Genomic DNA, 24,968 nt, shown 5'->3' with positions numbered 1-24,968 from the left:
TGGGTCTGAGGCAGACCAGGGAGGGAGCCCTGTTTTTTCAGGTTGAACTGTGAAGCGTCCAGATAGCTAGGAAGGCATTGCTGGGTAGTGGATGTTATTGACACCAACTACTTAGAAATGGCCTGGGAATGAAGAGACAGAGAAAAGGACAGACAAAATTCATATAAAATGGGGCGGGGTTCTAAGTTCTGCAGGTTAAGCTAGTAATGGTAGAATCAGAGCCGGTACACAAACAGGCCAGTCTGTTTAAACGCCCTCTGTTCTCGGTGTTGACTTCCCCATTACTCTTTCTTAGTATTGGGCCAAGTTTTCTGTCCAATTCCCACCGGTCCCACCTGTGCTCAGGACACACAGGGACGAGTTAAAAAGGAAGCCACCAACCTGGGATGGAGCCACAGAACTGCAACAGCAATCGCTTTGAGAAGAGCGAGCCCAGGGAGACCTTCCTTTGTGGCTTGTTAGGATGAAATGAGTTTGGTAATATTAGGAAATGGGCATTTCCTTACAGCCTAACTATTGCAATTCTAGTTTTCTGTGTGTTCTAAAAACTAAGTTTAAGAGCCTTCCCAATCCAGACATGAAACCCAGAAAACGCAAAGGGAAATACCAGTAGATATGAATTCATAAAAGATAAAAAAGGTTTGTGTGATGAAATATACTGAAAACAAAACTAAATGACATACACACAAAAAGACGGGAAGAAATAAATTTGCAAACTATAACACATATTTTAACATTATATTATAACAAGGAGGAATATCTATAATAAATAAAGAGCTCTTATAAATCAGTAAGAGAAAATACAATGAACAAAAGATATACATAGGTAATTTCAGAAGAAATAGAAATATAAATTGCTCATCTCCAGTAGAAATTAAGGGAATACAAATTAAAACTAGATGCCATAATGTTTGCTCATCAACTTGGCAAAATTAAAAATATTTATAATATTTAATATTGGCAAAGCTAAAGGGAAATCGGCAGTTTCTTCTACTGGTGGGAATGCAAACTGGTGTAATCTTTTAAGGATAGTTTGGGAGTATCTGTAACTACTGAAAGTATGCCCCTCCCCCTTTGATATAACAATGTCACTTTTAGTAGTCAACAATTTAAATATGCTCACATGGAGGCAAAAATACAAGGATACTAATTGCAGCAATATTTGTGACAGTGAAAAAATACAAATACTAGTATTTATTGAGGGCCAGGACTCTTCTAAGCACTTTATAGCAAACATTATGAGTAAACTGAGATACCCAGAGCCCATGTTTGGGGTGTCAGAATTTTAACCCAGACTCTTTGTCCACAGAACCTGTTTGTGACTATGCCCTCTAACAGAGAGCAAATAAAAGTATGCTGCATCCTTACTTTGGAACATCGTGTAGCAGTTTACAAGAATGAGGCAGATTTCTGTGTACAGGCATGGAGACATGTCTAAGACATATTCTTAATCAAGGGGAAAAATCAATTTGCAAAACACTGTCATATAGTATAATGCCATATGTTAGAAAAAGATGCACATGTGTATGGTCAAATACCTATGTATGAGAATGAATAAAAGTCTTAAATGATAAGAGAATGTGTATGCAGTGAGATACAAGAGAGTAATTTTTCAAGGTATGTTCTATATATTACTGGTTTGTTTGAACTTTTACAGAGTGCATTTGTGCATTACTTTGGTAAAACAAGAATTGTTTTAATGACCAAGAATGAAATAAAATAAAAAGGGTTTAACTCACATCAAGAGATTCGTTTTCTTTTCTTCCATGAAGACAATGGTGGGTGGGGTCTTGGATAAAAATCTTCTACACTATGGCTTTTTCTAGCCTATGTAAGTGACCATAGTAGAACATGCCCATTATCTGTATCTTGTTGATAGCTACTTTTTTTCTTTTTACATAACATTTTTATGTTTAGTATTTGGGTCCATGGCTTCCTGTTAGGCCACCAAGTTCCATAAACATATACAGGCAGTCACTGAAAAGAAAAATCAGTTTGGAACCCGATAACCACATTGTGTTCCTTTCACTTTCATATTACATTGCCATTAGGAAAAAAGGATCTGTAGTCATGGATTATCTCATCATTTTGCCTGGTGCATAAGCAAGAGAGTAGTCTCACTCTGTCCTCTTGGTATGGTCTGTGGAGATACGAATGAGTCAAGACCAGGCGTCCCCAAACTACTGGCCCACGGGGCGCATGCGGCCCCCTGAGGCCATTTATCCCGCTCCCTGCTGCACTTCTGGAAGGGGCACCTCTTTCACTGGTGGTCAGTGAGAGGAGCACTGTATGTGGCGGCCCTCCAATGGTCTGAGGAACAGTGAACTGGCCCCCTGTGTAAAAAGTTTGGAGACCCCTGCTACAGACCTAAAGGACTTACCTTTTGACCAGAAGTCAGTGTTAATTATCTGAGGAAAAAGCTTGTGTTGGATGGATCCTGTGGGGACTCCTGCCTAAGTCCAAGCGAGAATGGCTTTAACCCAAAGGAAAGATGAGGCTCCTGCTACACTTACTGATTAAAATGTTACTGTACTTGTACAACCGCAGGGCTTTACAACGAAGTTGCCAAATGCGGGCTTATCTCTGACACGCCAGTGAGAATGGAGCTCAAGGCTCATTACTTAATGGGTATCAGATTGTAGCTTTTTTGGAGTGCCCCATCTAACTTAGTACAGTTTTTCAATTATTGAGATTTTATTGTTCTCTTTAGCATCTTTAGATTAAAAAGCATCCCACTTAAAAAAAGACTGTATTCTTCTTCCATTCTTACAGTCGCTCACTGTACAGTTTTACATGGTGGGTACAAACTATTTTGTATTTATTGTTTCATTTCACCTTATTTCCCATACATGTTTCAATGTTTGCCAGGCATCCTGAATACATGCCAGGATTCTTTCTGTTAATGTGACAGAGCTTGTTTGGATTCTCCCCCAATGGCTGGACAACTGGGCTCGTTCCCAGGTTTTGGCCATTATGAACATTCTGAATAGCCCTGCTATAAACATCTTTATACAAGTTTGCCCCCCTCCTTTCCCCCTTTGGATCATTTCCTTGGAAATATACTTCCTTAAATGGGTTTACTGGGTCAAAGGGGTTCAATGAACAGTTTTATAGCTCTTGGCACATATTTTTCAGCTTGCGCTCTGGGTGGACCTGGCCCATGGCATGGGCCAGGAATGTGGGGGATTGGTCCCTAGAACCGCCCCTCTTCCGCCCCCCCCAGAAGTCAAGGGCCTCGCGAAGGCCTGCGGATGGATGGGAAGCGTCTTTCTATCGCCCTCTTGTCGTTTTGGGTTAGGGCTCCAGCCCAGGCTGGGGCAGGACTGTAAGGCAGGCGCGGAAAGGTTTTCGGGATTCCAGGACTTGTGCCCTGGGGCCGGAAGGCACTCTGCCAGGCGCTCCTGCCCCAGGGTTAAGATTCCAACCCCGATCCTCTCCTGGGTCCCCACTCCCGGCATACCCTCCCGGCCTTCCCAGGAAGGTCTCCGCGGCCCAGGCAGGCCCCTCGCTGGATCAGCGCTCTGCAGGCGAGAGGGCAGCGGCTGGCGGTCGCTATTATTTGGGCGCGAGTGATGCAAGACCCGCATAGCTGGGCGCTGAGTCAGCCGGAGCCTGGCGGGGGTGGGGGCGCGGACCCATTCACACCCCTCGCCCCCACCCCCGCTCCCGCCTCGGGCACAGTGGCGTCGGTCCCGGGCGGGCCAGAGCGGGGCGAGGGCCGGCGCGAGCTCCGGGCGCGCTCTCCCCTCCCCCCGGCGGAGCCTGGCGGGTCAAGGCTGGCGGTGACCGCACGCCCGGCCGTCTCCCCTCTAAGAACTCAGAAAGGGGATGAGGCAGCGGGGAAGGAGGGACAAAATGGAAAAGTGCGCAGCGGCGCGCACAGGAGGAAGCGAAAAAAAAGGAGGAAAAGGGGCGAGACGAGGCGAGAGGAGGCGGAGGTCGGAGGGCGGGGAACGGGCGCGCGCGGGAGCGTGCACAGCGGGGCGGGGCGAACGGGGCGCGCACAGCCCGGGGTGGGGCGAGGGGGCGCACTGCCGGGCCAGGGCGGGGCGAGCGGGGGCGCGCACAGCCAGACCGAGGCGAGGGGGCGCGCACAGCCGGGGCGGGGCGGGGCGAGCGGGGGCGCGCGCCGGCGGCCGCGGCCCGAGGGGCTTGTGGGTAGCGGCTGCGCGCGGCTGGAGACGGGCACCGCGCGGGAGTGTGTGCGGGCAGGAGGCTGGTGGGACTGGGGCAGCTGGCGGCGACCATGGGTGCGGGCCGGCGGCGGCCGTAGCTATCTGAGCCTGGGTTTCAGCCTCCGCAGGTCCCGGCAGGGCGGGGCGCTCGGACCCTGCTTTCCCGCTCCCGCCCTCGGAGTCGTGCGGGGCCGCGCGCCGCGCGGAGGAGCGGACCGGGGCGCGAATCGCGCGGAGGGGCGGGGACGCCGCCGCCTGCTCCGCGCCGCTCGGGCCGGGGCGGCCCCCTGCACAGCGCCAGGCCCCGGAGCGTTGCGGAGCCCCGGAACCGGAGCGAGAGGCGGGCAGTGGGCCCGGCCGGAGCCCCGCCCGGAGCCGGCGGGTCGGGGGCGGCGCTAGGCCCCGAGGCCGGAGCGCGGGCAGCGGGATTGCGGGCCCGGCGGCGGCATGAGCCGGCCCCCGCCGACGGGGAAAATGCCCGGCGCCCCCGAGGACGTGTCGGGGGACGGGGCGGACGCCAGCCGCCAGAGGAAGCTGGAGGCCTTGATCCGAGACCCTCGCTCGCCCATCAACGTGGAGAGCCTGCTGGTAGGTGGCCGGGAGCCCTGCCTGCTCGCAGCTCAGACCTCCCTCTGCCCCGTTCCCCTCTGTGCCCACCCATCCGTGCGGTAGGTCTCGCCCCACCCCGCCCCGCTTCCGGCAGCCGGGTCCGGGTCAGCGACCCTACACTTCTGCGGCCAAGTTCCAGGAGCGGAGTTCCACCTTCGCTTCTTCCTCGATGGCCCCTTCCCTGGAGCGCCAGGAGGAAACACCCCAGTTCTCCTCCCCGGCCACCTCCAGTGTGGGGAGGTCGGGGGGGGGGGGACTTGCTGTCCCCCGTACCGCAGGCTGGCCAGTGTCAAAGAGTGTCATGCTGCGTGGGACTGGAGTCCCCGCGAGGGACAGTCGCGATGCGGTCCCTATTGGGAGTAAGTACCTCCTTATCTGGGGTACATGACCAAGAGCCGAAAGTCTTGCAGCGCATAGCTGATGTTTGCCTGTTCCCAGTCGTCTTGGGACATTTATAATTGCAACTTAGTGCTTTTTAATTTCGGTAAATTAAGTTATCCGAGATGTTAGCGCCGGAGCTGCAGGGTCAATCTGAACTCTGGAGCGCAATGTTTTTCCTTGCGTATCTTTCCGATGACGGCCTTTGAAACCCCGATCGGTAGCCCCCGACAAGTGAGTTGGCTGCTTGGCTGTGGATCGGGAGAGGATCGTGCCTTACAGATTAGAAATGCGGTGCTGAATGCTTGAGTGATTCTTGTGTTTGTCAGGGTAGACGACTGCACTGCACAGACTGTTTGATCAGCCTGCAGTGGAGATGCATTTGTGGGATAAGGGGGTGTGGATTTTTACTCTGAGGAGGATAAGACAGTGAGAAAGATACTCCGGTTATCGGAGAACTCTGGAGGACTGGAATCCGAGTGGGTGATCCTTGGATTGTTTTATGTATTCTTCACCAGGACTCCTGTTCAGTTCTTTTTTCTGCCGGGAGAAAGCTAGTGACTTCCACGATGAGAAACACTGTCTCCTCCCTTTCCAGGGACTGACTTTTCTTGAGAAGCAGTTGGTTATCCTTTGAGGTTTCTGGAATCATTTGCAGAGTGACTCAGTGCTGTTTGACCAAAGTGCAGGAACTGACTGAAGCGCGCACATCTAGTGTGCAGGACGTAGAGATGTCCTGTGTTGTGTCAGACGCGTTTGACGTTTTCTGTCGCTGATTTTCACAGGAGGGTTGGTGTGGTTTCCCGGTAGCATGACGCCCTCTGTAGAAGTCTTCAGTTGGCGGTGGGATTGGTTTGAGGAAGGGCATAGCTTTTCTTAAGCCAAAGTGGAGACTCTGGGCTTCTCTCCCAGCATTTTCACTGTGGTATTTTGCTTGCAAAACTTTGACCTAAGGCCAGAAAGTTCAGTTAAAAATAGCACAGCAAATCTCAAGTATTCATCAGGTTCATATTCAATCCCAGATAGAAGTTTCTTACAATTTCATTTCCTGAGTCTTTACTGGTGTTAATCATAGTTATCAGGGTTATTCTGAGCTTGAACCTAAGCTATTTGTACTTGTGATATGCATCCTGTTTTATTAAAGGGTTACCTAAATTATTAAAATGAAGACCATTTTAAAAACTGAAACATCACTCATACTCAGTAAGCAATTCAGTCCATTCATTTGTTGACCACTAATCAATATATACAGCCAATACATTTTACACTTTTGTTAAGGTGATATATTACAGTTACGAGAATTGACAGCATCAGACTTTATTATTGCTGTTTTTAGTTGTTTAAATACAGAATGGGGCAAAAGTAGTTTTACACTTAGGATGAGGCAAAAGTAGGTTTACAGTTGTGAGTACATGAAACAGTTTATTCTTGTATTATTATTTACTAATTATTGTATTATTTTTGATACGAACAACTGTAAACCTACTTTTGTCCCCCCTATATATAGTCTCACAGAGTTAGCCTCTGTTTAAGTTACCATTTTGGTATAAATATATATGCCTGAAAAAATTAAAATATAAAAATAATAAAATTACAGTGTACATATGCTTTGTCATTTGAAAAAATACTTGGTGAATATTAGAAACTGCATGTAGTCAGATTTATCTTCTCATTGTAGAGTGATTTCTGGCTAAGATGTCATGCGTAGGACAAATAATATGATATCATGTACCTGAATTTTCTTGTAGTACTATAATGGTTTTATTTTTAATTTATTTTTATTTCATTTGGAATTCTGATGGAAAGTATGAAGTAGGGGTACAAAAATTTTATCAGAAGGTTTGACTAGTATTAGAGTCCCAAAACATTAATTGGGAGCCTGCCTCTGTTTATAGCTCTGTATCTTAATAAAACTTTCTATTTAGAGAGTGGTGCTTGGGGGGAGAGAGAGAGTGTAATGATTATGGGTTTGGTCTCTATTTTGTCCCTCTTGAGTTTCTTCATGGAAATGCTACTTTACGACTATACTTAAAATCCTATTCTGTGCTGACATTAAAAATATGTATGTATGAACTGTTAGTAATAAGGGCTACTGGTGAAGAGAATGTGAATAACTCAGAGCAATTTTGTTATAGTTTTTGGGGAAAACACAAAATAACATTTTCCACTGGTAGGTTAGCTCATATGGAGCTTAATATTTAAATCGATGTGAAGGCATGGTGGCATTTGGGGTTTTACTAAAACTGCCTCTTCTCATTTTGTCCTTGATTAGAGTCATTCTCCTTTCCTCTTATCTGTCCTTTTCCCCCCTCTCTTTAAAGTATGATTAAATTATGGGAATATATTTGTAAATTCTGCAGTTTTTTAAAATTTTTTTATTTTTTACAGAGACAGAGAGTGGGATAGATAGGGACAGACAGACAGGAACGGAGAGATGAGAAGCATCAATCATCAGTTTTCAATCATCAGTTTTTCGTTGCAACACCTTAGTTGTTTTTTGTTGTAGTTGTTTTACAGGGACAGAGAGATAGAGAGAGGGATAGATAGGGACAGACAGACAGGAAGGGAGAGAGATGAGAAGCATCAATCATCACTTCATTGATTGCTTTCTCATATGTGCCTTGACCATGGGCCTTCAGCAGACCAAGTAACCCCTTGCTGGAGCTAGCTACCTTGGGTCCAAGCTGGTGAGCTTTTTGCTAAAGCCAGATGAGCCCGCGCTCAAGCTGGCGACCTCGGGGTCTCCAACCTGGGTCCTCTGCATCCCAGTCCGACGCTCTATCCACTGCGCCACCGCCTGGTCAGGCAAATTCTGCAGTTGATTGTCCAAATTACCCTCACTTACCTTTGAAAAGCATTTGGCTCACAATGGTTAGTATTTCTCTTCACGCATGTTTGTGTGACGAAAAGGAAATACTGAGATTTGTTTTTGGTTCATCATTTATAATCTTTTGAGGAATGTTTCTAAGTCCAAGAATGATTATATGGTTTGTTGATTAATTTTGGTATGGTATGGATTGTTTATTCAGATTTATAAAGTGCCTTATACTTTAAAAGTTCATTTAATAGCTAATTTCTTTTATTATTTTTAAAAGATTATAGACTTGGAACTGATGTCTAACAATTTGTTATTGGGGTTGTCTTTTATGCCATCAGAAAGAATAGCACCCTCCTCCAGCCTTGCTTTATTGAGATGGAAATGGCAGAGCATGGTTGGCTTTTAGCTTAACCCTCTGGATAATTGTGCTGAGGAGCGTTTAATATACTGTGGTCCTCTTACATACATACTCCTTGTTTTTTTTTAGTTTATTTGATGGACTGAATACAGGCTCTTTTAGGAGATGGGTCATTTTTGTTTTCTTATTGTTGTGTCCTGTAAGTATTTGTTGAAAGAACGAACAATTCTTTTTTTTTCCTTTTTTCAATTCTTTTTTATAGTAAATAGGAGTTACCTGTAGAAATCTATCCCTCCTTGAAGAGATGTTAAAGTACTTCCCCAAGAAACATTTTGATCTAAGTTTCTGTTACTTGTTTTTATCTATAGGAAGGCGGACAAGTAAACATCTGTATATGCAGAGAGAATAGGTTTGGGTGGTAGAATTAATTGGAGATCAAGCAGGAAAAACAAATTATTATTTGGATATTTTCTGTATTGTGCCGAAAGAGTTTGTCTTGGAAAGGATTTAAGCTAAGTTTATTCAGTGTTTTAGGTGAAGTAAAGACACTTCGTGTGGGGGGATGACTAGCCTTTATCATTAATCTGTGTCATCTGTTCCTTTTACCCACTAGCTTCTCTTCTGGTTAGTCATATCCAGTTCCTTCTTATGTACCTAGCTGTGCCTGTGTTGAAACCGCACTTCCTAAGGAAGAGCCGTTGAAATTCTGGTGTATGTTCACAGAGTCAGATTCTTTAAAATGCATATTGGCTGTTATTAATAATTAAGGCAATATTTGTTAATAAAAGTAAAACCCAAACCAAAGGGCATGAGAGAGTCTGAACAGAAATCAAGAGTGTTATTATGCCCTGGCCAGATGGCTTGGTTAGTTAGAGCATCATCCTGAAGCACAGAGGAAGATTGCTGGTTCAGTCCCCGGTCAGGGCACATACAGGAACAGATCCATGTTCCCATCATATCTGTCTGTCCCTTTTCCTCCCTCTCTCTCCCTCTTGCTTTTTCTCTCTCCTTCTCCCTCTTTGCCCTCCTTCTTCCATTTCTCACTCGCTCCTTCCTTCCCTCCCTTCCTTCTTCTCTCCTTCTCTTTCCTTCTCCCTCTTTCTCTAAAATCAATAAAAAAAAGTTTTTTTAAATATTATATATAACACTCTGACCTGACCTGTGGTGGCGCAGTGGATAAAGCATTGACCTGGAATGCTGAGGTCACCGGTTTGAAACCCCAGGCTTGTCTGGTCAGTGCACATGCCGGAAGCAACTACGAGCTGATGCTCCCCACTACTCCCCCTGTCTGTCTCTCTCTCTCTTTCCTCTCTCTAAAATCAACAACAAAAAATTTTTAATGTTATTACAGATCACTTTGAATGACTACTTTAAACATTTTTCAGATATTGTCAAACATTCTGATTGCTAGCAGTTTTATTTAGCTTTAAAATACAGGTTAAACCCTAGTTAGTTAGCTTGGTTGGTTGTAGCATTGTTTGGAAGTGCAGAGGTTGCGGGTACAGTCCCAGGTCGGGGCACATACAGGAACAACTCGATGTTCGTGTCTCTGTCTTTCTCTCCCAGTTTCTCCCCCCAAAAATACAGGGGTGGGCAAAAGGTTTACAAAAACAGTTTATTCTTGTATTATTATTTACTAATTATTGTATTATTAATATGATACAACCGTAAAACTACTTTTGCCCACGTGTGTATAATCATCTGTTTCTTCTTTTTCTAATAAAACCAGATGCTTACTTTTTCTTGGTTCCTTTGCATCATATTTAAAACAGTTACAGTAAGGGAATTTGGAGTTTTGGTAGTTTTCCTTTTACATCTACTAGTGGTGTTCAGTAGCAGACAAAGGAGAGCGATACATAGTATCTTGCTTTCTCTAAGTCCTTGATAATTGTTCCATGAATAAACAGTAGCCTGCAGATGTAGTGCAATTGACAAGGCATGTTTCAATCTCTTATTTGTGCTTATAGTTAGTTCAGAAATAAAGGTCTAGGAGTTGAATGTAGTCAGCAGGGATTTTTAACATAGGTATCGTTTACTAGTTTTACTATTTCTTTTTATTGAGGTATAATATACATACTACAAAAATTACCCATTGTGGCCCTGGCTGATGGCTCAGTGGATAGAGCATTGGCTGGGTCTATGGACATCCCACGTTTGGTTTTCGGTCAGGGTACACAGGAGAAGTGACCATCTGCTTTTCTTTCCCTCCTCCTCCCCCTTTTCTCCCTTTTCCCCTCCCACAGCCAGTGGCTCGATTGGTTCCAGCGTGGCCATGGCCCTGGGTGCTGAGGATAGGTCGCTTGGAGCTCTCAGGCACTATACAAATAGCTCAGTACTTGAGCATTGGCCCCAGATGGGACTGCTGGGTAGATCTCTGTTGGGATACATGCGGGAGTCTGCCTTACTATCTTCCCTTCTTTCACCTAAAAAAAATTATTTATTGTAAGAAATGTACTGATTTTTAATAAATACAGAGTTGTGCAACAGTCATCACACTCCATTTTCATTAATCCCCCCAAATGTGCTTGAGCATGCTTGCAGTAGTCCTTGCTTCCAGCCCAACCATTGATCTGTTTTCTGTCTAGTTTTTCTTTTCTGGAAATTCCATACAAATAGAACCATGCAATATGTAGTCGTTTGCTCGGGCTTCTTTCACCTAGCATAATTTCTTTGAGGTTCATCTATGCTGTAGCATATATCACTATTTTCTTTTTAATTCCTGAACAGTACTCCATTATGTAGATATACCACATTTAGTTTATGAATTCACCATATGTGTAAACATATGTTTTTACTTCTCTTGGCTTAATTTCAAGGAGTAGGATGACTGGGTCATATGGTAAGTTGATGCTTAACCCTTTCTTTTTTTTTCTTTTCATTTTTCCGAAGCTGGAAACGGGGAGGCAGTCAGACAGACTCCTGAATGCGCCTGACCGGGATCCACCCGGCATGCCCACCAGGGGGCGATGCTCTGCCCCTTTGGGGTGTCACTCTGTTGCATCCAGAGCCATTCTAGCGCCCGAGGCAGAGGCCACAGAGCCATCCTCAGCGCCCAGGCAATCTTTGCTCCAGTGGAGCCTCGGCTGCGGGAGGGAAAGAGAGAGACAGAGAGGAAGGAGAGTGGGGGGTGGAGAAGCAGATGGGCACTTCTCCTGTGTGCCCTGGCCGAGAATCGAACCCGGGACTCCTGCACGCCAGGCCGACGCTCCACCGCTGAGCCAACCGGCCAGGGCCTGATGCTTAACCTTTTAAGAAACTGACAAACTTCTCCAAAGTGTCTGCACTATTTTATGTTCCCACCAGCAATGTATGAGGGCTGCAGTTTCCCCACGTCCTGAGAGAACAGTGTTACGTGATTACAGACATTGTACATTTTACTAATGATAGATGAAGCTGAGCACTGTTTCACGTGCTTGTTAATTTTGCTTGTTCTTTTGATTTTTACTAATGTACCATGAGTGTGGTCTAGTAAAAGGAATTTCATTTTGTATACCACCAGCCAATTTCAATATTTAAAAACAATACAAATAAATACAGATGGGAGTCCTTTGTAGGAGGAACTACCCTACTGACTACAGTTGCCACTAGAAAGGCCTAATTAATACTACCCCCCCCCCCCAAAAAAAAACCTTGCTTTGGTACCTTTTGTTTCTAAATAATGAATGAGCCTTGTTGAGTCGTGTAGACCCTGAGAATGGCAGTCTTTATTAGCTGGGTGATTTCTAAGCTACAGATCAAATTGAAGTACTGGACTTAAATGTATGTCCTTTTAATGTTTCTCCATCATCTTTTTTATTTTTGATTATTTCGAGCATGTTGAGTAGGCTTCTAAACTTATTTCTCTCATCTTGACCCAACATTGGTCTTTATACTTTTCTGTTCTACATAAAGACTAGGAAACAATTGTTAGTATTAATTTTTTTTAAAATTTTTATTTATTTATTTATTTTTACAGAGACAGAGAGTGAGTCAGAGACAGACAGGAACGGAGAGAGATGAGAAGCATCAATCATTAGTTTTTCATTGCGCGTTGCAACACCTTAGTTGTTCATTGATTGCTTTCTCATATGTGCCTTGACGGCGGGCCTTCAGCAGACCGAGTAACCCCTTGCTGGAGCCAGCAACCCTGGGTTCAAGCTGGTGGGCTTTTCCTCAAACTAGATGAGCCCACACTCAAGCTGGCGACCTTGGGGTCTCGAACCCGGGTCCTCTGCATTGCAGTCCGATGCTCTATCCACTGCGCCACTGCCTGGTCAGGCTTAGTATTAATTTTTTGAAGCATGTTTATTGAAATTGAAGTTTCTTCTTTAGCTTTAGTTTAGATGATTGCATTTTTTTGAGTTTTTATTAAATATAATCACCTATGGGACATTTGAATAGTGGAGAAAATTTTAGGAGATAATTCATTTACAATTTAAGATGCCTAAATATGTATATTAAAGAAGAATTAGGCCCTGGCTGGGGAGCTCAGTTGATTAGAACGTCGTCCCCATAGGCCTAGGTTGCAGATTCAATTCCCAATCAGGGCATAAATGAAGTGGGACAACAAATTGATGTTAAAAAAAAATAAAAGAGGCCCTGGCCGGTTGGCTCAGCGGTAGAGCGTCGGCCTGGAGTGCGGGGGACCCGGGTTCGATTCCCGGCCAGGGCACATAAGGAGAAGCGCCCATTTGCTTCTCCACCCCCACCCCCTCCTTCCTCTCTGTCTCTCTCTTCCCCTCCCGCAGCCAAGGCTCCATTGGAGCAAGGATGGCCCGGGCGCTGGGGATGGCTCCTTGGCCTCTGCCCCAGGCGCTAGAGTGGCTCTGGTCGCAACATGGCGACGCCCCGGAGGGGCAGAGCATCGCCCCCTGGTGGGCAGAGCGTCGCCCCTGGTGGGCGTGCCAGGTGGATCCTGGTCGGGTGCATGCGGGAGTCTGTCTGACTGTCTCTCCCTGTTTCCAGCTTCAGGAAAAAAAAAAAAAAAAAATAAAAGAAAGAAGAATGTTTTTGTTTTTATTTTTATTTATTTATTCATTTTAGAGGAGAGAGAGAGAGAGCGCACGCGCGCGAAGTGGGGGAGGAGCAGGAAGCTTCAACTCCCATATGTGTCTTGACCGGGCAAGCCCAGGGTTTTGAACCAGCAACCTCAGCATTCCAGGTCGAGGCTTTATCCACTGCGCCACCACAGGTCAGGCCAAGAAAGAAGAATGTAAAATATTTTTGGTTGGAGTGATATTTATTTTTCTAAAAATGCACTAGAACAGTTGTCATGAACTTTGAGGTCTGCAAGCTCTAGTGAAATGTGATTTTCTATGTGAAACGCCTGCAGAAATATTTAAATTATAAGATGTATAAATGTTAGTATGATTTTGAAAAATGTTTCACCATTTTGGAATAACATTATAAAGTTACATTTGTGGCACTTTGTACTTTTATTCATTTGAATATATATGGCCATATTTTATTGTGTTACATGGTGAATTAAGTTCAAGTAGAAGTTAAGTGATTAAAAATGGTGTTATGGTTGACTAGTTTGCCTTTGTTGAAAGAATAAATATTTAAAATTTATTTCTCTGTGAACCATTAGATTTCATCAAGTGCTAATAGGCCATACAATCGCACCTATAGGAATTAGTAATGATTAGAGGAAAAAATATAACAATTATAATTTTATTTCAAAGAAGTGAGATACCAAGTCAGAAACTGGGAAAAGAGGTAGTGCAAAATAGCCTGACAGGCGGTGGCGCAGTCAGAGTGTTGACCTGGGACACTGAGGACCCAGGTTTGAAACCCTCAGGTTCTTAGCTTGAGCGCGGGAGTCACCAGCTTGAGTGTGGAATCATAAACATAACCCCATGGTTGCTGGCTTGAGCCCAAAGGTTGCTGGCTTGAGTAAGGGGTCACTGGCTTGAGCAAGGGGTCACTGACTTTACTGGAACCCACCCCCAACCTCCTCAAGGCATGCAGGAGAAAGCAATCAATGAACGAAGTGCCATAACTCCCAAGTTGGTGCTTCTCATATCTCTCTCTCTCTCTCTCTCTCTCTCTCTCTCTCTCTCTCTCTCTCTCTCTCTCTCGTGTGTGTGTGTGTGTGTGTGTGTGTGTGTGTGTGTGTACGCAAAAGAGATAATGCAAAATATAGCCCTGGCCAGATAGCTCAGTTGGTTAGAGTGTTGCCCCAAGGCACGGAGCTTGACGGTTCAATCCCTGGTCAGGGCACACACAGGAACAAATTAATGTTCCTGTGTCTTTCTCTCCTTTTCTCTCTGTCTAAAATCAATAAATAAAAAATGAAAAAAAAAGCAAAATAAAAAGTGTTAATAATATTGCAACTATTCTAAATTTAGAAATATTTGTTTGGGTATTCAGAGTTTCTTTTAAATATCTAAAACAGGAACTTTGAATATTTGAATTTTGGCTTCTCAATAATTATAGTTCTCAAAACACTCACAAATTAATGTGCAAATAAAATAATGAACTTTTCTCTGAACTTTTGGTGCATGCTATGATCCTATATTGTATTCAATGGGAAACAATTTTTTTTGTCTTAACATTCAAAAAAAGTAATCTTAAAGGAGCTTTAATCAATGCACTGAAAATATTTCTCCTACTAAATTGAAATAGAAAGAAGTGTGTGTGTGTGTGTGTGTATGTGCGTGTGTATCTGGGAGTTTAAAAATATAATTTAATGTCCACATACTTTACATCCTGGTTCTTTTTTTTTTGTATTTGAAAAATTTTTATTATTAAATTTAATGCAGTGACATTGATAAACCAGGGTACATATGTTGAGAGAAAACTTCTCCAGATTATTTTGACATTTGATTATACTGCATACCCCTCACCCAAAGTCAAATTGTCTTCTGTCACCTTCTATCTGGTTTTCTTTGTGTCCCTCCCCTCCCCCCACGACCTCTCTCTCCTTCCTCGCCCCATCTCCCCCCCCCCCCCCGTAACCCCCACACTCTTGTCCATGTCTCTGAGTCTCATTTTTATGTCCCATCTATGTATGGATTCATATAGTTCTTAGTTTTTTCTGATTTATTTATTTCACTCTGTATAATGTTATCAAGGTCCATCCATGTTATTGTAAATGATCTGATGTCATCATTTCTTATGGCTGAGTAGTATTCCATAGTATATATGTACCAAAGCTTTTTAATCCACTCGTCCTCTGACGGACACTTTGGTTCTTTCCAGATCTTTGCTATTGTGAATAATGCTGCCACAAACATGGGGGGTGCATTTCTCCTTTTGGAGCAGTTCTATGGTGTTCTTGGGGTATATTCCTAAAAGTGGGATAGCTGGGTCAAAAGGCAGTTCAATTTTCAGTTTTTTGAGTAATCTCCATACTGTTTTCCACAGAGGCTGCACCAGTCTGCATTCCCACCAGCAGTGCAGGAGGGTTCCCTTTTCTCCACATCCTCGCCAGCACTTACTCTGTGTTGTTTTGTTGATGAGCGCCATTCTGACTGGTGTGAGATGATATCTCATTGTGGTTTTAATTTGCATTTCTCTAATGATTAGTGATGTTGAGCATTTTTTCATATGCCTATTGGCCATCTGTATGTCCTCTTTGGAGACGTGTCTATTCATTTCTTTTTCCCATTTTTTGATTGGATTGTTTGTCTTCCTGGTGTTGAGATTTACAAGTTCTTTATAAATTTTGGTTATTAACCCCTTATCAGATGTATTGTCAAATATGTTCTCTCATTGTATAGTTTGTCTTTTTATTCTGTTCTTATTTTTAGCTGTGCAAAAGCTTTTTAGTTTGATAGAGTCCCATTTGTTTATCCTGTCTTTTATTTCACTTCCCTGTGGAGATAAATTGGCAAATATCAATATATCGCTGCGAGAGAGGTCGGAGAGCTTACTGCCTATGTTTTCTTCTAAGATGCTTATGGTTTCACGACTGACATTTAAGTCTTTTATCCATTTTGAGTTTATTTTTGTGAATGGTGTAAGTTGGTAGTCTAGTTTCCTTTTTTTTGAAGGTAGCTGTTCAATTTTCCCAACACCATTTATTAAAGAGGCTGTCTTTACTCCATTGTATGCTCTTACCTCCTTTGTCAAATATCAGTTGTCCATAGAGCTGTGGGTTTATTTCTGGGTTCTCTGTTCCTGGTTCTTTTTAAGGTAAGAGTTTTCTAATCTGTATCTGTTAAATTCAGTACTTTAGGCAGTGATTTCCAAACCGTGGTTTAGACATAGGTCTCAACTGGAGATGTTTAGAAATATTAAAGACTGGCCTGACCTCCTCCCCCCCTCCCCCTTCTCTAAAATGAGTAAATAAAATTTTATAAATATATATATATTTTAAAGACAGGCTTTCCCCCCCAGACATTCTAATATAATTGCTGTGTGGTGGGACCTGGGGACCAGGAGTTGAAAAGTTCCGCAGGTTATTCTCCAAGTGCATGAAAGTGTTGGAACCATTGAGCTGAGGGGTGCAATATTGTAATTCAAAGATTGGCTGAGGGGCAGTTGGGTCCCAAATGTATCTGAGAAAAGGAGAATACTTCCTTTTTTCTTCCTTTAGTTTTGTGGCTCCTTGAGGTTTGGATGAAGTCAGAAAGTCAGAATTATCTGATGGAAGCCAGAATCACAGCTAGGATGCGTGGTGGGAATGGTGTCAGAGCTTCTGATTTAGATGGTCTGTAGGGGCCAGGAGTTGGCATTTAAACAAGCATCTCAAGCGATTCTGATGCAGCTAATCTATAGGTCCAAGTCTGAGAAACACTAGGTGTTGTTTTGTGTACTGACTGAGGAAACCAAAAACAAATACTACTGAGATCTATATTGTATCTGTGGGAAAGGCTGACATGTGGACAGATACACGATCTTCTGAAATATCAAGTCATCACATTTTATATTTTCTTTTAGAGCTTCATAGGAATCAGAGCAAATCTCTCTTTGTGATTTTGGAAGGAAATTTAATTTTCCAAGCTTTTCTGAAGGGAGAATGAGACAAGATACACTAAATAGTAATAAAAAAACTTTTTATTGGCCCTGGCCGGTTGGCTCAGCGGTAGAGCGTCGGCCTGGCGTGTGGGGGACCCGGGTTCGATTCCCGGCCAGGGCACACAGGAGAGGCGCCCATCTGCTTCTCCACCCCTCCCCCTCTCCTTCCTCTCTATCTCTCTCTTCCCCTCCCGCAGCCAAGGCTCCATTGGAGCAAAGATGGCCCGGGCGCTGGGGATGGCTCCTTGGCCTCTGCCCCAGGTGCTAGAGTGGCTCTGGTCGCTGCAGAGCGATGCCCCGTAGGGGCAGAGCATCGCCCCCTGGTGGGCAGAGCTTCGCCCCTGGTGGGCGTGCCGGGTGGGGGAGTGTCTGTCTGACTGTCTCTCCCCGTTTCCAACTTCAGAAAAATACAAAAACAAAACAAAACAAAAAACTTTTTATTGTGATAAAATATAAAATTTCAATATAGAAATCTTATTCTTCTGTGAGAAATACAGTCTATAGAGACTTACTGGCCTGGAAATAATGTAATTTTGATGTTTTACATGTAATGGTGATGGGAAAAATAGTGACAGTTTGTTTACTCTTTGACAGTTGATTTGCTTTAGAAATAAATGTATTGTGCTTCAGAGCACACATAGCACCTAAAGCAGGATGGTGTATGTATATTTGTGATTGTGCCTGTGTTTAAAACAATAATAAAATTCAGGAATTATTTTGTAGTCTCTTTAAAAGCAAGCAAAAAATGTAAAATATTCAAGCCCATCAATTAAGCTATTTTGAAATTTTATTTTTAAAGCAGCCTTTAAGTTACTGGTTACATTAAGTAATTATCTTATAACACGTTACTGTTCAGATTTTTAGATTTTTAAACATGCACATTTGGTGCAATTACTAATTTTTTCACATCATTTAAAATTAATTAAGAGACGACTAAACTTGTAGGCAATAGATAAGGTATGGTATATCAGATTTCCTGCTGCATGGCTATTTTAATTTTGATGATTAAGGAGTACATACATAATTCAGAAATTTGAAAATTAAAATGTACATTTATTGATTCTTGTGATAATAATTAGAGCCATTGTAATTATTATCTCTTTTTAGTATTTGAAATCTTTACCAACTTACTTTTTGTAGATTTTGTTTTATCTTGTGGCTAATAAAATTGCACATACTGTGGCCAAGGCACAATTAATTAATGTTTATGATACATAATAAGAGTATCTTTAAAGCCATAAAGATTTGTGACATTTATCTTTTTAAATGTATTCATTCTTTCCAAATCATTGCTAAATAGAAAGGTAACTAACTACAAATGTGAAACAAATTTGAAACTGGGTGGCCCTTCTTTCAATGACTTAATAAACTTCTACAGTTATCTTTTTTTAAAATTTACTTATTGATTTTAGAGAAGACAGGAGAGAGAAATACAGACAGAAACATCAATCTGTTCCTGTGTGCCCTGACTAGGGATCGAACCCGCAACCTTTACACATCAGGTTGATGCTTAACTGAGGTGCCTGGCCACAGGGCTTACAGTTATCTTTAAAAGTCTGTTACATGTCCTAATATTTCATTAGAAGTGCTTTTCTGATTTAGAAACATCTTACAATCTGGTGATTAGAATCTCTATTTCATAATAAGTCAGTGTACAAGATGTACCACCAGCATTTCTAAATACTGGAAAAAAGTGCTATTTATTTTGGTACTTTATGATTTGTTATAGTATGTCCTTGTTAAAAAAAACTCTAAGGCATTATTTCTGACTATAGCTTAAATGGAATATATAATTCATGACTTCAACATTTAAAGTTAGAGTATGAATGTTTTGTTAATGTTATATTAAGGCTAAAGAAGAGTTAAATCACAAAAGAAAGATGATGCACTATAAAAGAACAAGAAAACTTAGCAAAAGAATTTTGCTGGTAGTTCTAAAAAACAGTTTCTTCTACAACTGTATATTTTTGTAAAAAGGGGGAAGCTATAATATTACAAATTGAAGACATTACCAAAAACAGATTTGTTTTTCATATTTGAGACATTTCTGTAATAGGAGAACAATGGATGATACAAATAAAACTAAATTTAGAACTAATAAAAGGAAACTAGTACAAAATGGGCTTATGAAATTTTCTTTAGAGGAAAGTCATAAAGTAAAACACTGAGTAAATTTTTTTTTTTTTTTTCCTGAAGCTGGAAACGGGGAGAGACAGTCAGACAGACTCCCGCATGCGCCCAACCGGGATCCACCCGGCACACCCACCAGGGGGTGACGCTCTGCCCACCAGGGGGCGATGCTCTGCCCCTTCTGGGCCTCGCTCTGCTGCGACCAGAGCCACTCTAGCGCCTGGGGCAGAGGCCAAGGAGCCATCCCCAGCCCCCGGGCCATCTTTGCTCCAATGGAGCCTTGGCTGCGGGAGAGGAAGAGAGAGACAGAGAGGAAGGAGAGGGGGAGGGGTGGAGAAGCAGATGGGCGCCTCTCCTGTGTGCCCTAGCCGGGAATCGAACCCGGGACTTCTGCACGCCAGGCCGACGCTCTACCGCTGAGCCAACCTGCCAGGGCTAAAAAGTTAATTACTGATTTTTGGGGGGTTGGGAAGAGGGGATTGTTACACGTTTTAGCATAGGAAATTTTGTCTTTCAAGATAATATGGAGAATGTAGCTCCCTGGTATAGTGTTTTACAATATTGCTTTTTTCTTTTAGAAACAGAATTGTTCGTTTTGGGTTCAAGTTACAACACATCTATTAAAGGTTTAAAAATCCAAATAATGACTTGCTTATTTCAAATCATTTTCTATAAGTGAAATTTCATTAAAATAAGTCAAAATGGATCATATTTAATGTGTATTGATTAATATGAAAATATGTTAATTTTGACTGACCAGGTGGTGGTACTGTGGATAGAGTGTTGGACTGGGATGTGGAGGGCCCAGGTTCGAATCCCTGAGGTCGCCAGCTTGAGCACAGGTTCATCAGCTTGAGCCCAAGGTCGCTGGTTTGAGCAAGGGGTCACTGTCTGCTGTAGCCCCCTAGTCAAGGCACATATGAGAAAGCAATCAATAAACAACTAAGGTGCCACAAAGAAGAATTGATGCTTCTCATCTCTCTCCCTGTCTCTTTGTCCCTGTCTTCCCTGTCTGTCCCTCTCTCTGTCACAAAAAATAAAAATAATATTTTTTTTCCTTAAGAATTTATTTTGGTCGCCTGACCTGTGGAGGCGCAGTGGATAAAGCGTCGACCTGGAAATGCTGAGGTCGCCGATTCGAAACCCTGGGCTTGCCTGGTCAAGGCACATATGGGAGTTGATGCTTCCAGCTCCTCCCTCCTGTCTCTCTCTCCTCTCTGTCTCTCTCTGTCCTCTCTAAAATGAATAAATAAAAGTAAAAAAATAAAAATAAAAAGTAAATTAAAAAAAAAAGAATTTATTTTGGTCTACGGTAGTAAAGATGGATAAAAATGTAGAGAAATGACTTATTTTCAAGTGTATTTTTAAAAAAGCAGAGTAGTATAATGGAAAGAACTCTGGCTAAGTCTGGTGTTGCTTAATTAGATGTTTTATTAATTATCTCCTTGACTGCAAGTGGTATTTTATAAGACTCTATATATCTGTCTGCCTCAAGATGTGGGTTTAAGTCCAGTGGGAAACTGACTGTGTGCGCTATTGTCCTGTAAACTGCCCAGAACTTGAGGCTTTTTACATAGTGCTGATGGACTTTTTTGTAAAAACATGTCTGTTGTTTCTGCCTGTGTCTTTGAAAAGGCATCTGCATACAGAATCAGTCTCCTGATGTTAACCTGTTACTGTTTGTCCCCAAAGAGATAGCATAGGACTCAGCACATGCTAGGTTCTCCAAAGTATAAAAATCAGTGAATGAAAATTAGTTGGCATTCTTATTTTTTAAATTTACTGAGCATAATTAGTTGTAATGGGTGGACATTTGCACATATCCATTTTTTTTGGTTATTCGGTTATTCTGTTCTATTTCAAGTGTCACTTTTTTCCAGCTGAAGTGTATTCTTTTTGAGTAGTTTTGATTTTGAACTAGCAAAACAGAGTCTGGTGTTCTTATGTAATATAAAATTTCAGTAATCCTGATACATAAACATAAAGAACAGTCACAATAGAATTTTCAGTCCTTTGCACTATTCACTTGCAAAAATGTTATTCATGCTTCACATAAGATTTGAAGGAGCATTCAGGTTGTACTACCATTTCTTACCTGCAGATAACTTAAGCAACTTTTGTCCTACATATAATAAAGGTACGGTAAGTTTTGGAATAACTATGAAAAATACTTTGGAAGATGCAAACTGCATATATTCTGTCTTACTTCTGATACAGATTTTGGTCTTTAGGCATACCAGGCTATTTATATTTTTATGTAGAAAAGCATATACAAATAGTATAGTAGTATATTATGTGATCGATCATTCAGCATTGGTGGCCATTGTAATCAGCAACTATTTCATTTTCTTTGATCATGTAATTTCAAAGCTGATTTTAGAATTTAGTTAGGATTTGGTAACAGAGCTAGCTGGGTCTTAAGTCTTTTGCCAACCATTTAACAACCTTACGTAATTAGAATTTGTACTTCCATTGCGAGGAAAAACTGTATTAGTATCCAGGCATATTTCAAATGAATGTGAAGAGAAGCTTGTTGGTAGCCACTGTTGTCGTGATACATTATACACTTCCCTGACGTGGCATTAATGAATTAGGAAATGAATTTTATCTACTTCTATTTTTAAAAAATATATTTCAGTGGTTTTTCTTAGAATAGAGACCTCAGCATAGACTACTTTCTGTCTTGTGGTTTGTCTGTGTTTAGGTGCCTATCTCTGTCTCCTGGGTTAGAAGGAAAAGAGGGGGAGGGGTTTGGAAGGCCCTTAGGATCGGGAAGCAAAATCTTGGTCAAGTGTGTGTCTTGCAGGTGATGGGCTTTGGGGGATAGAGGCTTCTTCAGAGATGTAAGAGAAAGAGAGTGAGCAGAACCAGGAATAGAGGAGAGGCAAACAGCTTTTTGCTGGTAACTGTACCATGTATTTTTATACTCTTTGCTTTTGTATCTATCTGGAATCAACCCTCTCCTTTCCTGCTTTGTCAGCTTAAAACAAACAAACAAAAGAAACTTCATTTTTTTAAGCTACAAAAGTAATACATGCCTACTTTAAAAATTAAAGTTGGCCCTGGCCGGTTGACTCAGTGGTAGAGCATTGGCCCAGCATGTGGATGTCCTGGGTTTGATTCCCAGCCAGGACACACAGGGGAAGCGCCCATCTGCTTCTCCACCCTAACCCCCCTCACCTCTCTCTCTTCCTTCTCCTCCTGCAACCATGGCTCTCGATTAGAGCGAGTTGGCCCCAGGCTCTGAGGACAGCTCCATGGCCTCTGCCTCAGGTGCTAAAAAATGGTTCTGGTTGCAACCGAGCAAGGACCCCAGATGGGCAGAGCATTGCCCTCTAGTGGGCTTGCAGGGGGATCCTGGTCAGGCACATGTGGGAGTCTTTCTCTGCCTCCCCTCCTCTCACTAAATCAAAAAAATAAATTGCTAAAAATTAAAGTTCACAGAAGTGTTTATAGGTATAAATTCTCTCCTTAGCCCTCTCTACTTGATCTCAATCTTTGGAGACAAGCACTTGTAACGCTTTAGTGTATCCCTTTCCCTTTTTCTGTACATGTAACGTAATGGTATATCCCAGTGGTCCCCAACCTTTTTTGGGCCGTGGACCGATTTAATGTGAGAAAATATTTTCATGGACTTGCCTTTAGGGTGGGGCAGATAAATGTATCACGTGATGGAGACAAGCTCAAGAGTGAGTCTTAGATGGATGTAACAGAGGGAATCTGGTCATTTTTAAAAAATAAAACATTGTTCAGACAAATATAAATAAAATGGAAATAATGTAAGTTATTTATTCTTTCTCTGTGGACTGGTATCAAATGGCCCACGGACCGGTAGCAGTTCATGGGAATGGGAACCACTAATATATCTGTTTTCATTGCATATAAAAACCTCTAAACTGGGCTTGCCTGGTCAAGGCACATATGGGAGTTGATGCTTCTAGCTCCTCCCCTGTTTCTCTCTCCTCTCTAAAAATGAATAAATAAATAAATTAATTAAAAAAAAACACCTCTAATACTTGTAGGGTTTTTTAAATACCAAAATGCAAATATACCATACCTATTGTTCTGTATTGGCTTTTTAAATTTATTCTGGAGGTTGTCCAGTCAGAACTTAGAATTCACTTATTTGTTTTTAAAGGCTGTGAAGTATTTCATTATCTGAATTTGCCATAATTTATTTTACTATACCAATATTGATAGACATTTAGGTTGTTTTCTTCTGTTATAAACATTGCTACAGTACATATTTTTGTGCATATACAGTGGTACCTTGAGATACGAATTTGATTTGTTCTGTAACCGAGCTCGTAAGTCAGTCAACTCATCTATCAAACTGCCGATACTGGAACCGTGCGCCAACATGCCAAATAGCGGCAGCTTCCCGAATCATGACTCCTATCTTGGAATTTTGCTCGGATCTCAAACAAAAATACAGACCTAGTTGCAGCTCGTATCTTAAAAAATTTGTATGTTGGTCTGTTGGTATCGCAGGGTATCACTGCATGTGAATATTTTTATCGATTTCTAGAAATGGAATTGTTCAAGTACAAATTTAAAATTCCGTGATCTTAATTTTTTTATTCCCTCCCTTCCTCCCTTCCCTCCCTCCCTCCCTCCCTCCCTCCCTCCCTCCGCCCTTCCTTCCTTCCTTCTCCCCTTCCCCCGTCCCTCCCTCCTTTCTCCTTTCTTTCTTTCTTCCCTTGCTCCCTCCCTCCCTCATTTCTTTTTCCCCTTTCTCTCTCTCTCTCTCTCTCTCTCTCTCTCCTTTCTTTTTCTCTCTCTTTCTTTCGAGACAGGAAGGGAAGACAGAGATAGAGGGAGGAGAGAGATGATAAGCATCAACTTATAGTTGCGTCACTTTAGTTGTTCATTGATTGCTTCTCATAAATTCCTTGACTGGGAGCTAAAGCCAAGACAGTGACCCCTTGTGCAAGCCAACGACCTTTGCACTTAGACCAGTGACCTTGGGATCATGTTGTGCTCAAGCTGGCAACCTCGTGCTCAAGCTGGTAAGCCAGTGCTCAAACCAGTGACCTCTCCAACCTGGGACCTCAGCCTCTCAGGTCAACACTATCCACTGTGCCACCACTAGTTAGGGTCAGTTTTCCTTTTATTTTTTAGATTTTTTTAAATTGATTTTACAGAAGCGGGCAGTGAGAAGTATCAACTCATGGTTGCTTCACTTTAGTTTTTCATTGGTTGCTTCTCATGTGTGCTTTGACTGGGCAAGCTCAGGGTTTTGAATCGGTGACCTCAGCATTACAGGCTGATGATCTATTCACTGTGCCACCACAGGCCAAGCAATTTTCCTTCTATAAAAACTGTAATAAGTTGAACTCAATCTCTCTCTCTTTTTTTTTTTTTTGTATTTTTCTGAAGCTGGAAATGGGGAGAGACAGTCAGACAGACTCCCGCATGCGCCCGACCGGGATCCACCCGGCACGCCCACCAGGGGACGACGCTCTGCCCACCAGGGGGCGACGCTCTGCCGTGACCAGAGCCACTCCAGCGCCTGGGGCAGAGGCCAAGGAGCCATCCCCAGCGCCCGGGCCATCCT

The 24,968-nt window shown here is 42.6% G+C and overlaps 1 protein-coding gene across 1 annotated transcript in view; it reads left to right on the top strand.

Moving 5' to 3' along the window:
• The first annotated feature begins 4,134 nt into the window (after positions 1-4,134).
• The window catches only part of ROCK2 (Rho associated coiled-coil containing protein kinase 2), a 100,101-nt gene continuing 79,267 nt past the window's right edge, over positions 4,135-24,968 (top strand). Inside the window, exon 1 of the mRNA XM_066386085.1 lies at positions 4,135-4,763. Within this exon, the coding sequence (XP_066242182.1) occupies positions 4,623-4,763 (141 nt within the window). The 5' untranslated portion in view covers positions 4,135-4,622. The remainder of the gene's footprint in view (positions 4,764-24,968) is intronic.

This window comes from Saccopteryx leptura, chromosome 5 (assembly GCF_036850995.1).
Source record: "Saccopteryx leptura isolate mSacLep1 chromosome 5, mSacLep1_pri_phased_curated, whole genome shotgun sequence".
Classification (NCBI taxonomy): Eukaryota; Metazoa; Chordata; class Mammalia; order Chiroptera; family Emballonuridae; genus Saccopteryx; species Saccopteryx leptura.
Note: the sequence above shows the minus strand (reverse complement) of the source record. Positions and strands in the feature narration are given on the sequence as shown.